Genomic DNA, 13,008 nt, shown 5'->3' with positions numbered 1-13,008 from the left:
AAATAGATATTGGTCAGAATTGTCAATGATAATTTTCCATTGTAGTCACCCAAACATAATCAATCATCGTCAAGCTATATATATCGCAAGAACATATAAAAATTCATTGCATTTCGTATAATCGTATTTATCTACATTTTGTAGATAAATTATACAAACAAAACAATAAATATCGTATGTGTCAATAACCAAAGACCACAAGACCAAAGACCACAAAGACCAAAATCTTGACAAGTAATTTTAAAATTCAATAATCAGTTCCATGTTATCGAAAGTGCTCTTTTAGTTGCCTTTTTTTATTATTATTAAATTCACAAGCTCACGAAAGTATTGGAACATTTATAGATACTTTTTATGCATGTATTGCGTATGTTACACGTAATTTCTGTTTAGATTTTATCTTAGCCGTTGTGTCTATAAAAAATTAATTTGCATAAAAGCCCGTATTCTATGAGTTACCTATTAAAGACAAATTAGAGCAAGTATACAATGTAGAACTTTGTTTTTCATACGCTTAAGACTTAAGCCATGTTCGTTGCCATAATCGCAGGTAATTTGTTTTGTCGATTAACCTATCTAAAAGCAAACGTTCGCGTACGTCAAACAACTTTTACGTCACGGTGTGTGTATTTGCTATTGTTCTTATCTAGTCGTCTCGAAATCCGCCTATGGTCGATCGAAGCATTCTCTCCTGGATGCCATAAACACGATAAATTTCTCATTTGAAAACAAGTTAATCGAAGTTTACGATGGAAACTTCTCCAACTTTCTATTTGAATGGATTTTTTGATATTTCAAGGCAATTACCCAGATCGTCAAATCGTATTTCGGACAAATGGTATTTCCCGTTTTCTTCTTTTCGCTTTAAACTGGATTAATCGATGCTTGTAATGGACATTTTGTCATTTCGGAGTTGGATGGAATTTGAAGAATTTTAATGGTTCGATTGTTACTGAGATATTAGAAATCATTGTTATTGCAATGTTGAATGGAATTTAATCAATGAAGCAACGACACTTAATATGAGACATGCGCTTAATACGAGACACCATAATATCTTTACCAAGAAGTGCTGCAACACCGTGGAAGAATAGAATTACATACTTGAAACGAACAACAACGTCAGCGCGAGATTGCCATTTATGAGAACGCGATTGTTTCAATAATACGTCATTAATTGTGGCCTTTCTCGGTCACGAGATTTTATACTCATGTACAAAGAGTGCTTGCTTGTATAACGTTGAAGGTAAGTTATTTGATCAGTTTCTTTATTAGCTTCGAGTCTTAATATTATCAACTAATTTTATTATCGTCTAGAAAACTGACGAACAAGACACTTGTGAAATCTGAATGCGAGTAGGATGATAATAACGATGACGATGATGCAGAGAGTCTATTTTGTTGCTGTCTCTGTTCCAGACTTAAGCATTGTTCAAATTGTTTCGAGTAAATATTTATTTCACAATTATCGAAATGAATTCATATCGGTCGAATGTCTTATCTGCGGTATAATTATTATTTGTTATCCGTAACAAGCTATTTTCTATATTTATTCAAATAGCGATTGGAGAATTATTCGAATAATACGAATAATCGTTCGTTTCCAATTAAGTTTTTTCCAAGTATATACAGCTGTATATACAGCTGCTACAAGGGTGATCGTGATCGTCTCTTGAGGAATCGACTCGAGAATTTTTATACGGATTCATTGAAACGCGCGTGAAATTATTTTATTTCGTTGGTATTTTAAAATATTGAAACATTTATATTTCTTTAGTTTCACACATTAGAATGTCAGTTGAAAGCTACGCATCATACTACGGAGAATTCGCGGTCAGCTAGCAAAACAAGGGTTGGAAGACTTAATGGCCAGCGTCAAAGAGGAGTGGAAGGGGTAATTGTGGTCGTCTTTTGAGGAATCGGTTCGAGGATATTTATACAGATTCATTGAAACGCGGATGAAATTATTTTGTTTCGTGATACAAATGATGTAACGCATAGATACGATAATTTTATCCGAATAAATTATTTTGTATAAATTCTATACACAGGCATTATTTAATAGATATTTTCTAATATCGAAATTCTAAGAATTTATTTTTCTGACCTCTTTTTATTGTAATCAAGCGGGCGATAAATTTTTCTATTTGAAAAATTTCCAATTTTATTTTCATTTTTATTATCTCGATTTATAGCTTTTCCACTTTTCGCATGTTCAATAAAGATTTAAAAATACGAGATTTTTAAATTAGTCGGAGCTTTTTTCAAGAACTCAGCTCGCGAGAGGATGCCGTTTGAGATCGATGATTATCCAACAGACACATCCGGTGTAGCAGAAGAAAATAATGTTTTCGACGAACCGACGTATTCATCGAGTGTTTCCATGAAGTTCACATTCCTCATTTTTCTTTTATTTATTATTATTATTTCTTTTTTTTTTTTTTTTTTTGATCGCCCAAAACAATCTGACACGTGCACGGAAATCGAATCGGGAACGAAAAAGAACGAGAAAAAAGAAAAGATTCTGGAAAGCAATCACATACATCGTGCAACGAGAAAAGAACGTTTGTTTAAGTTAAATCCGAGAATATATATCTGACTGGCAAATTTTGGTTATAAATCCATTTCGAATATTAATAATCTTTTCGTACATCAGAAATTATTGTTAGGTAACGTTTACTACATTAACGAAGAAAATAGATGGTCAGAATTTGCAATTTGATATGGATTTAACTAATCTAGAAATTATATACAAAAATTATGAATATCGAAAGTTTACAGAATTTTAAAATTCCGATGAAGCACTCAATTTTCTAAAAATTAAGAAAACATTCTATTTAAAGATACGTAAATTCTTCTTAAATAAGGCAAATAAATGCGACCTAAATAAAGTATCTTATGCATGGTCGTTTGAAGGATATATATTTCTAAAAATAAATATTTCTCCGACTATTTATCCATGGGAAAGGAATATCGATTTATGTAAATAACTTAAAACAGTTTCCCATATTCGATTCAATATCATCAAAGTCTTCCTTTGTAGAAATCTTATTAATTCTTCATGAATAATTAATACCTTTGCCAAGCTAAATTTCAGGCGTGGAATAATTAGTTCCATAAAAAAGAATTCAGAAGTTCTCCCAGGCATTTGAACAGGATTAGTTCAAACTTTATATTCCATAATTTAATGTCTCATTTAATTAAACATTTTTCGAAGGTAATTTTTCATCGTGAAATGTTAAATAAATTCATGAAAAATGCTGAAATCAATGTCAAACTATTTCTAAAACAACAAAGTATATTAAAAGATGGAATTTCTAAATGGCTGACGCTGTTTGATTTAATATTTCAGTGGAACAGATTGTAACAATGTAACTGTTCCCCACAATTTCGGTCGCGAAATTCATTGTCCATTTAATTTTCGCTAATTATCCTGTAATCCTTTAATTTCATTCATATATTCCGTTGTTAGCTGCACCATTTAATTAATTTCTGCGCATGTTCAAGTAGTAATTAGATCATGAATTAATATCGTTATTGTTTCGAATATCCTCATTTACACACTGTTATTAGTCATTTATTTTTAGATTTTCCCTTGAAACAAAGTTTTCAGATTTTAAATAAATAATCTTACAAAGAGTAAATTACTTGCATTTATCATTGTCTGACTTTAATAAATTCAATCCTGAGAAGTTTAATGGCAACCAAATAAATAGTTGTAACACTAACCAACTGTATAAATAACCGCGAATAATAATCTTTGCTAACTCAAGAATGCAGTCATTAATGACTAAAGAAGCTCACCTTTTCATCATCCAACTACAATAAAGCTATTAGAATAAAAATTCCAAAGATAATATTCCAAAGATAATAGTCAGCCACGATTGCCTATAATGCAGCTATTTATGCAATATTTCTGTGACGACATAGCGTCAACGAATCAGGAAATCACGACAGTTACGAAGTTGCGTTTTGCGACGCATATCTACGTTTTATGTATGTGAAAGAAAAATATAGCGGTATGTTCTGTGCAACCGGGCACTTTCAACAAACTAGGGGAAAAGATTAAACAAACGTTGCCTGGTTTATAGTCATCTTAAATTGCTTTCCAGGAAACTGGAAATACATTAGGACAATTCCGACGTAATTTCCCGGAACGCGGAGTCAAATTCTAGGAATTCAAGCGTTCAGAAATTCATGAGGCGTAGTTCAAATTGAGTAACACGGAAGACACGAATTTTACGTTCGGTGAGTTTCGAGATCTTAACATCACGTTTCTGAAAATTGTGAGAAACAATTCGTAAGGTTATGGGAGGAAGAATGATTTATTAAAAATCGAAGTCTTGTAAGTAGGTTAAGGAAAAGGAATACTGTTACAGCTACGCCTAAATACATACATTTTTACATTTTTCGATAATTTTAACACTTTTCAGTAATAGTTTTACAAAATTTCAGTATAAAATACGAGAAGATAAAAATAACCACGAGATACGGTTCAGTTAATATAGAATAAATGCATAATTTATCATAATGGACGCTAATAAATTAATTAATAATTTGAACGGCGGTAAACAAATTGCAAATCAATAGCCTCTATTTCACAACTATTTAGTTCAAAAGTGAAATATCGAAAAATGAAAATTAAGCGGTAGTAGAGTGAAAGAACGTAAAAATCAAGGATACGAGGAATTGATAATATAATTAAAAAATACAAAGACTAAGGATTTAGAAAATTTAAAATGATGCAATAAAAATTATAAGGTTCAAGATTGAAGAATTAAAAGACTAAGAAATGAAAATTTAATTAAAAATTAAAAGGTCCGAAAGTGGTGCAAAAAGTCACAACCTCCTTCGTTATTCATCCCCAATTATTCCAATCGAAGTGCATCGATCATAATATTAAATACATAGCGTACTACGTCACGTGTTACGAGGTTGTCGAGGTCTGATCGAACCTCGTGAAAGGCGACCATGTCATCCGCACAGGGGTGAAATAGCAGTGGCTTGTGACGTGGCTACTGAGGCTGGTTGCTTACATAAAGCTTCGCGTATTTTTATTAAATACTATCCGTATTTATCGATTCGTGTCATTGTTTCATGACCAGCTGCTCATCAGAGCAGCTTAAAAAAGGCATTGTGTAATCAATACGAGCGTGATTTAAGGGGAAACATAGCACAGACAGTGTACAACCCTACACGAAGAAACGTATTAAAGCGTGATGGCCTTGGAAGCAAAGCCTTCGTCTGGAGGGTAAAGAAAATTGATTTTTTTTTCCCCATTTCCACTCTTTTTCTCTAAGTTAATCTCAGAGACAGTGGTAGAGAAAAATGGAGAGAAATTGTGTGGAAAATTTTTGTAATATATTTCTAGAATATTCACGAAACAAATTTTGATTAAAAATTTGTCACCGATAGGGAAATAAATTTGTTTTATAAATATTCGAAATATCGAGGTTCCATTAATATATTGGTGTTAAAGAAAAATAAATGTAATTTCAATTTTAGGGATATTATTTTTTCATGGAAATTTAATTATATCGAGAAACGAGATAACTGTATTTACATAATTTATGTAAATCTCACTGTAATTTGTGTCGGCACCATGATAACTCGATCTTCAAAAACTTCGATTAAAATATTATATAGCACGTTTAATTGGGAAATTAATACAGACGTCAGCAACAAGGCCAGACTGATTAGATTCTCGTAATCGTACAACTGATCCATGACCAAATGGTGTTACATAACAATGTCATAATCGGTCACGGAACTACTTCAATTTGGCTAAATTGACGAAGTCTTATCTCACACAAGATCTTTACTTTTTTATCATTTATTCCTTGAATCGTTGTTCTATATTTCCAAACTTTACTTCCACTTATTCAGTTCAGTTATTTCAGTTATTCAACTGTATTTTATTATTAGCATATTTATCGAGAAATACAAGTCTCACGTGGAATAATTTTCGGAAACGTATTAAGATGCCTGGAACGATCTCAGTCGGTGACAAATGTTGCTAACTTCGATGAAGAACAAATAACAGTTAGACGGATTAGTTGGAACCCATTCTCCGCATAAATTCGACAAGACAAACGAGAGTGTTCGCCGAATTCGCCAGAAAATCTACGAGATTGGCGTCTAGCCAAGTGGCGCCATTGTCGTCGTGCCCTTTTAGTCTTTATTACCTTTGCTCCCGCGATTCTTTGTAATCACCAAATTTCCTCGACCCTCCGCCATTTGTATACTACGTTATTACAAAGTTTAGTAGATTTAATTAATGAATTTCAATGTCAGACGATTCGAAGTTTCGATATATAATTTACGAAATAATTGAAAGCTTTCTACTGTATGAATGGTTCAATTTGTTTTGCAAATACTAAAGATAAATATATATATATATATTCAAGTAGTATAAGTATTATGTTACTTAGCCAATGGATCCAAACAAGTAGTAAAGGTCAATAAAAGAGTATCTGGAATGTTGTGTTCATTAATCATATTATGCAACCACTGAAATCATTTAATTTCAGCGAATAATCTTCTTTTGACATACAAATTCATATCTTTATGAATAAGAATTAAAAGGATGGAGAGAATTATTATTACATTACCAAAGTTTTGTTAAATATGTATCATCGAATATTATACTTTGAATACTTCCTACATTTTTGCAAACATTTTTATATCTGTACATTTGCGTGTTATTATACTTTGAAGTTTCTCATAAATGTATAAAAGCACGTAGTTTCTTTATGATATTATTTCTATGAAAGAAAAAGTTAAATATTTTTTTATCGTTGTTTATTCAAGCGTAACTTTAAACGATGCTATTTGCGAACAAAGATGGAGAGATAATTTATATAATGAATAGTTTTTATCATAACCGAGATGTTTATGGACAGTGATTAAAATCGTTAATAGGATCGAAGATAATCAATCAATTTTATATGCGATTTTTTTATCACACTACGATCGTTTTTATATAATTAAATGTAGCATTACTACCTCCATGGAGGAGAAATCGGACATTTTTTTCGTAGAAAATTAAGAAAGAAATGCTACTATATGTTACTATCAGATCAATCTTAATAATTAGCCTATATATTATTAAACTAGCTTTAATTTTCTTTTTATTTTTAATTTATTTTTATTGCTGCGATATAATGACTTGTTTACTTTTATTCCAACTACACAAGTGTTCGAAATACGTAAGAATAATTGTGAAAATATTCAAAAACAAGACAAAAGTCCGTCTCAGCAGACATCGAAAGTACAAAAAATGAAAATCTAAAGAAAAAGAAAGAATTCGGTTTACACAAGTATGAAAAATACCTAAAAATAATTCTACAACTATTTAAAAAAGATCTCATCTATGGATATTTCAATTTAAAAAAGAAACATCGGAAATACCTACTACCGTTTATAACGCCATCTACTCTCGCGTTAGCATTATTCGCGCTACATAACCTCTTCCACAACATTCTACACGCCATAACCATAGAAATAAATCCAACGCTGACTGGCTCGTACAAAACAGAATCTACTCAGTTTCAGTGAGCCGAAGATATAAGGAAAAGTGGAGTTGAACGGCTATGAGAGGCTTCTAAATAAAACACGACAGCCACCTGCTCGACATTCATAGCTCGTACGCACATGTAAACCGGGCTGCATGTTGGCCGGCTCGCGCTTTGCCTAATAATGACGAGGCACGATGTAGGTCAATTGATTCGGATCGATCGATTTTTTTTTTTTTTTTACGGCAGAAAAAGCCCAAAACAGACAAGGGCGGCCCTTGAGTCACGCGAGAAACTCGTTCGCTCTTGCCACCATTCGAATTCTACGTCTATATGAAGCGACTGCACTTTCAAGCCGATAAGATAAGAAACTGCAGCTCCTTGGCAGGCATTCTCGTTCGTGCCGTTTTTATTTCTTTTCTCTCTCGTTTTCACACTTTTGCTGGATATCGAACGATTTGTAAATTTTTCCTATCTTTGGGATATATTGTTCGGTAGACCATTGGAAGTTTATATTTTTCTGTTTTCGTTCAGTTTTCACATTTTTATCAAAAGTACTGGAGATATTTTTCTGGTAATAAAATTTTAAGTTATTGGCTAGCAAAAACAAGTTTTCAATTCCTCGGGTTTTTGGAGATTTCTATTCGGTGCACATCGACCGTTTATATCTTCAGTTTCTGTCCAGTTTGGAGTTTCTATTGGATATCAAACGAGTTGCAGAGTTCTTAAAGTTGATCAACTTTCAATCCGTTGTACGTGAAGAGTATTTCTCTATTTTTCTAGATTTTCGTCGAATTTTTCGAGGCATCGAAAGCTCGTAAGAGCATTTTCAGTTCATTTGCTTTTTTTCAATTTTTTGTTTTGTAATTATTACGTGTTCCAATTTTTATCGATTATGGAATAGATTTTCGATTTTTTCTCTTATCCGAATTTCCAGTGGCTAACAAATGCATCCAAGTTTTATATTAATTTAATTTCTTCCTGTTCTGCAATTTTGTTAGCTATCAAACACCCATTGAGGGTTTTTATTTGAACCTTTACTCACATCTTTGCCTTTTTCCCCACCTGTATTTTTATTTGCCAGCAAACATATTACCAATTTGTATTTTTTATTTCAACGATATTTCCCTAGTTTCATTACGATGTGTAGACCCAGCGTGATCAGTTTACATAATTAGTTGAGTCTACTATAGTTCGCTAAATGGTACACAACAGGGAATACGTTGTTCTATAGAATTTTAGTGAAATAAGTTTTGTGTACCTCGTTCAGTTACTCTTGAAATATTAAACTCTGCCAGCTTTCGAATAACGGCGTAATAAAGAGAAATAGGTTTGTTTGTTCGAATTTGTTAGTTACCTCGTTCAGAGATATGTAGGTAAATTGTTTATATATCAAAGATAAGGAAAATGGCGAGTCGAAAATATCATTCTTACATAATCGACTATAACTCGTTATCTGTGCAAGTTTTCATATTTTCAGTCAGAGACTGAAAACAAAATATTTGGTATTTTCAAGAATGGCGTTTGCCATTCACGAAATTCATCCAATTCGAACTTCATCAAACTCTAAATCGAACCTCGAACAAGCCCTTTCGAAAGCAATATCTTTCTGTACGTTTGTGCTCAATTAACTAGTTTGTTTAAATATCCAAATAACTGTTTAAACTACTCCTGGCAAATTGGAGCGATGGAGATAAAAATGGAATCAAAGGGTACGACAAACTGATACGTAAATGGCTGAAAAATTTGCGAAATTCGCTGACACGTTCAGCATGGCCTAGTAAGTGACATATCAATGTCATCCACGCTTTGTCAATCGCCGTGACCGTGAAACTGATGCGCGATTATGCGACAATGAATTCCCGGGGATCGAACTGTGTGATTATCGGTGAAAATCGAGCAGAGGAGTGAACGAATTACCACGAATTTTCTTCGAGGCCGTAACAACAAATCGTAAACGTCCTTTTCGAATACGTGTGTCAATAAACGCGGAGAAATTAGGCGTACGATTGAGTGGCACATGCGAAGAAAATCGCTTGCAACTCGTTCTATTGAAATCCTTCGAGAAATAAAATCTGTTCTTAGATTCCGTTTCTCCTTTTCTTATGTTTTTACAATTTTAGGTAAGTAAAAATTTCTTACGTATTGCAAGATTTTTTTCTCTACGACTTAGAAAGTTCCGCGTTCGAAATTCTGTAAAATTCTGAAATTTCACCGTTTCGCAATAAACGTTAGGTGTCCCGATATTTTTGACCGACTGTATACCTTGACCTGAGTACGTGATGCGCGAATTTACGAGAATTTCCTCGGTGTGGCAGCCCAAGGAAAGCTCCTACGGAAGGAAGTCGAGGTTGCACGGTCAAAATTCCGCTTTCCAAGAATCCCGAGCAAGCGGGCGGCAATAAATCAGGTTCGTCAGGAAAGTGAGGACATCCGTGTTCAGCGACTTGATCGAGGTCGATTTCCTCGTTTGCCAGCCAATATGTTGAACGATAGAAAATTGGCGAGAATAGCGTGTTATAAAAATCGTTTGAACAGGTTTGAAGATGTTTGGAATGGAACGTGTCACTTGAGAAATCTTTTGAAAGTTAGAAATTGAAAGTGAAATTTTTCTTTGGTGTAAAGGACAAATTCATTGAGTTTATGTGTATTGGCGAAGAATAACCGAGAATCTGCTAGAATTCTGATTTCGTTCCATCGACGAGGTATAATATGAATCGGTGCGCCTCATATTGACAGGTAATAGCTCATAATTAACAAGAAAAACGTGTCGACTTTGAGGTGTAATTAATTGCGCAACTTTATATCGAAAGATCGGAATTTCCTAGCAGTTTTTTTCCATCGACGTGTACCGTAAATGCCCAACAAATTAAATTCAATGAGTTCCCCACTTTTTGTCCACAGTATCCTACGTTGCAAATCTTTCCATTTTTTTAGCACTATAAAAACAAGTAAATGTTTTTATGATCCGATGAAAGATGATTGTGCAATATCACTAAAGATATCGAATGGTAAATCAGAATGGTAAAATAGAATATTAGTACCAGTTAATATTTCTCTTCTGGACGAATTAAATGCTATTAATATTTTGTAGAAAAATTATTTAAAATTCTGTAAGTATTTCTTTAGATCTTTAAAATATGTGGAAAGTACCAATCAGTTTAGTCTTATTCTAGGATAAAATAATATTTTACGCAGTGTTTTAGATGATATTTTAGAAAATATTTCATTGAAAGAAATATATATATATTATATTATATTATTTATATTGCAGGCAAATATTTTGTTGGAAATAGATGATTCGATAATCAAACTGACGTTTTCGCGGAAAACGCGAGATTCCTCCCCCGTTTAAATCTCAATTACGCGGAAGGGAGCATTCCACTAAATTAAATAGGTTCGCAAACCTCGAGTGTGCTATTAAACTTGATTATTCACATGCTGCTCGCTTTATATCGTCGAGTTCGAAGAAGGAAGATTAGAACAGCCATAATTCCAGCGAATCATAAAATCTCGATTATCTCGCCTCGAGCATGCAGATTATTATCCTACGAAACGATTTCTATCTTTTTACTCATTTTCATATCGCGTTTTATCCTGCCACTTTCTTTCGCTGTGACTTTCATTTAAAATTCCGTAAAAATTGATACGTTTGTCGTCTCATATTCTTCCATTAGCATGACAGACGCGTAGATTTTTTGATAAAAAATAATTTTACTCGATTTCTATTAAATTGTAAATTGTAACGAAATCGAATGAGCAGAACTCGTTTTTGGATTTATTTAAAGTGAAAACATCTGCTTCAGAGAAACCAAGATTCGAGTGTTCAAGCACATAGAAAAAAAGAAATAGGAAGTAAGAGTCATCTGGTTGTCTGGTGGTTATTTTACTTTTTACGAAGGACAGGAAATTGAAAATTCCCGTAACCAGGATGAAAAATTGATTAGAAGAACTATTATTCGAAAGATCGTGGCAGAAGATTTATCAGACATTGTTTTTGTCTGTATAGTTTGACAAAGATAGTACCGAAATATTATTGAAACGTCTTTTGTATTTTGAGTGATGATAACTTTCCTTACTTCCGTGGCTAAATTTATAAAATTATGTGGAAAACAAGCTGGCTAAAGAAGAGTTAATTTCTTAGTTAATATCTTCGGTTACTCAGAAGGAATTGATTAACAACTTTGATTACAATCTGAGAAACCTTATCTGATTGTAAATTGTAAACGTGTCACCAACTTCAGAGTAATGATAATTAAAACTAGTCTACTGGTTCTAGAAATTTAGTAATTTCTAAGAATTTTCATTGATTAATGTTTCAGGTATTTGAGGAGAGCCAGCTAAAAATCAACTATCTCGCAAAATTCCACAGAATCTTGCAGAGTAATCCTAATTTATAGATGACTGAACAAAAGACAACGTCCATCAAATTTAGTTTAGTTAACCTGTACGAAAATCTCCAGTCATAAAATTCCTCGCAATCAGAAACCACGCGATTCAATTATTTTTATCAAACGAAATTAACGTTTCTAAATCGAACATTTTTTTCATTTTGATCACCTTCGACCCACTCTAAAATTACTCTCGATGCTCAATGATCAAATCATCAGTTCCATCATTTCTTAAATTTTCAGAGAAAAAACCAAGTAATCTTACGAATTACCGATACGTACAATTTTTCGTCCGAATATTTTGCTAGATATTTATGAAAAATGTTCATTTTATTTGTTAAAACAAGAGCGTGATTCGGATAAAATAAAAATTCGAATATTACAACAAGCTCAACGTGTCTAACACACTAAGCGCTTGAAACCATTCGAATAATGGCGATCGCAGTGCCAAATCATTTGCTCACAATTGTACCAAAAGTGTGACAGCCTCCTTAGAGTGCAGTGAACTCGATCCAGCGACGATTCACCGCAAATCGAGCGTGTCCACGCGAGAAAGAAAGGAAGTGAGTGGGTCTTACCTTCGTTGAGGCCATGTCTGATACGGACTGATGCGTCCGAATAGTTTCCAGCTGCTTCAGGCACCAGTCTAGCTCGTACATCGTATCTGCGGCTGTTTTTGCGTATTCCTCGTCTGAAACCAGAAAAAAAAAGACTTTAGTACCACAGAGGAACGGAGGAAGTGACAGAGAGCTTCCTGCGACACGATAAGATTTCTGTGAAGTTAATCGTCGGCTTGCGAAGAGGCGAGAAAACGAGCTTCTTTAAACCTCGACGGACTTTTCCTCGGATACAGTTGAACAAGAAGTGCACGAGAGTCTGGTTGATTGGATTTGAGGAGCAAATTTGACGTGTTAGAGATAGTAGCTGTTTTACAGGGAAATGATACACTTTTTGATTTCTTTCATTTGATAGAAGTTCATTTTTCTTTTTTTTTTAGCAATGTTTCTTTTATTTGGTTTTCTTTTTTCGTTTAATTTAATTGGAATGTGTTTCTCGTTTAATTTTGCATTTCTCTAAAAATGTTTCTCTGAAAACTTCGTGTA

General features: G+C 33.3%; 1 protein-coding gene across 6 annotated transcripts in view; it reads right to left on the bottom strand.

The window, feature by feature from the left end:
- Positions 1–13,008, bottom strand: part of LOC126925340 (cAMP-specific 3',5'-cyclic phosphodiesterase-like) — a 120,602-nt gene that overhangs the window by 31,323 nt on the left and 76,271 nt on the right. For all 6 annotated transcript variants that reach the window (XM_050740764.1, XM_050740765.1, XM_050740766.1 and 3 more), the window contains one exon: positions 12,484–12,596. In XM_050740764.1, coding sequence (XP_050596721.1) covers positions 12,484–12,596 — 113 coding nt within the window. The remainder of the gene's footprint in view (positions 1–12,483; positions 12,597–13,008) is intronic.

This window comes from Bombus affinis, chromosome 16 (assembly GCF_024516045.1).
Source record: "Bombus affinis isolate iyBomAffi1 chromosome 16, iyBomAffi1.2, whole genome shotgun sequence".
NCBI lineage: Eukaryota > Metazoa > Arthropoda > Insecta > Hymenoptera > Apidae > Bombus > Bombus affinis.
This window is presented reverse-complemented; position numbering and strand designations above follow the sequence as displayed.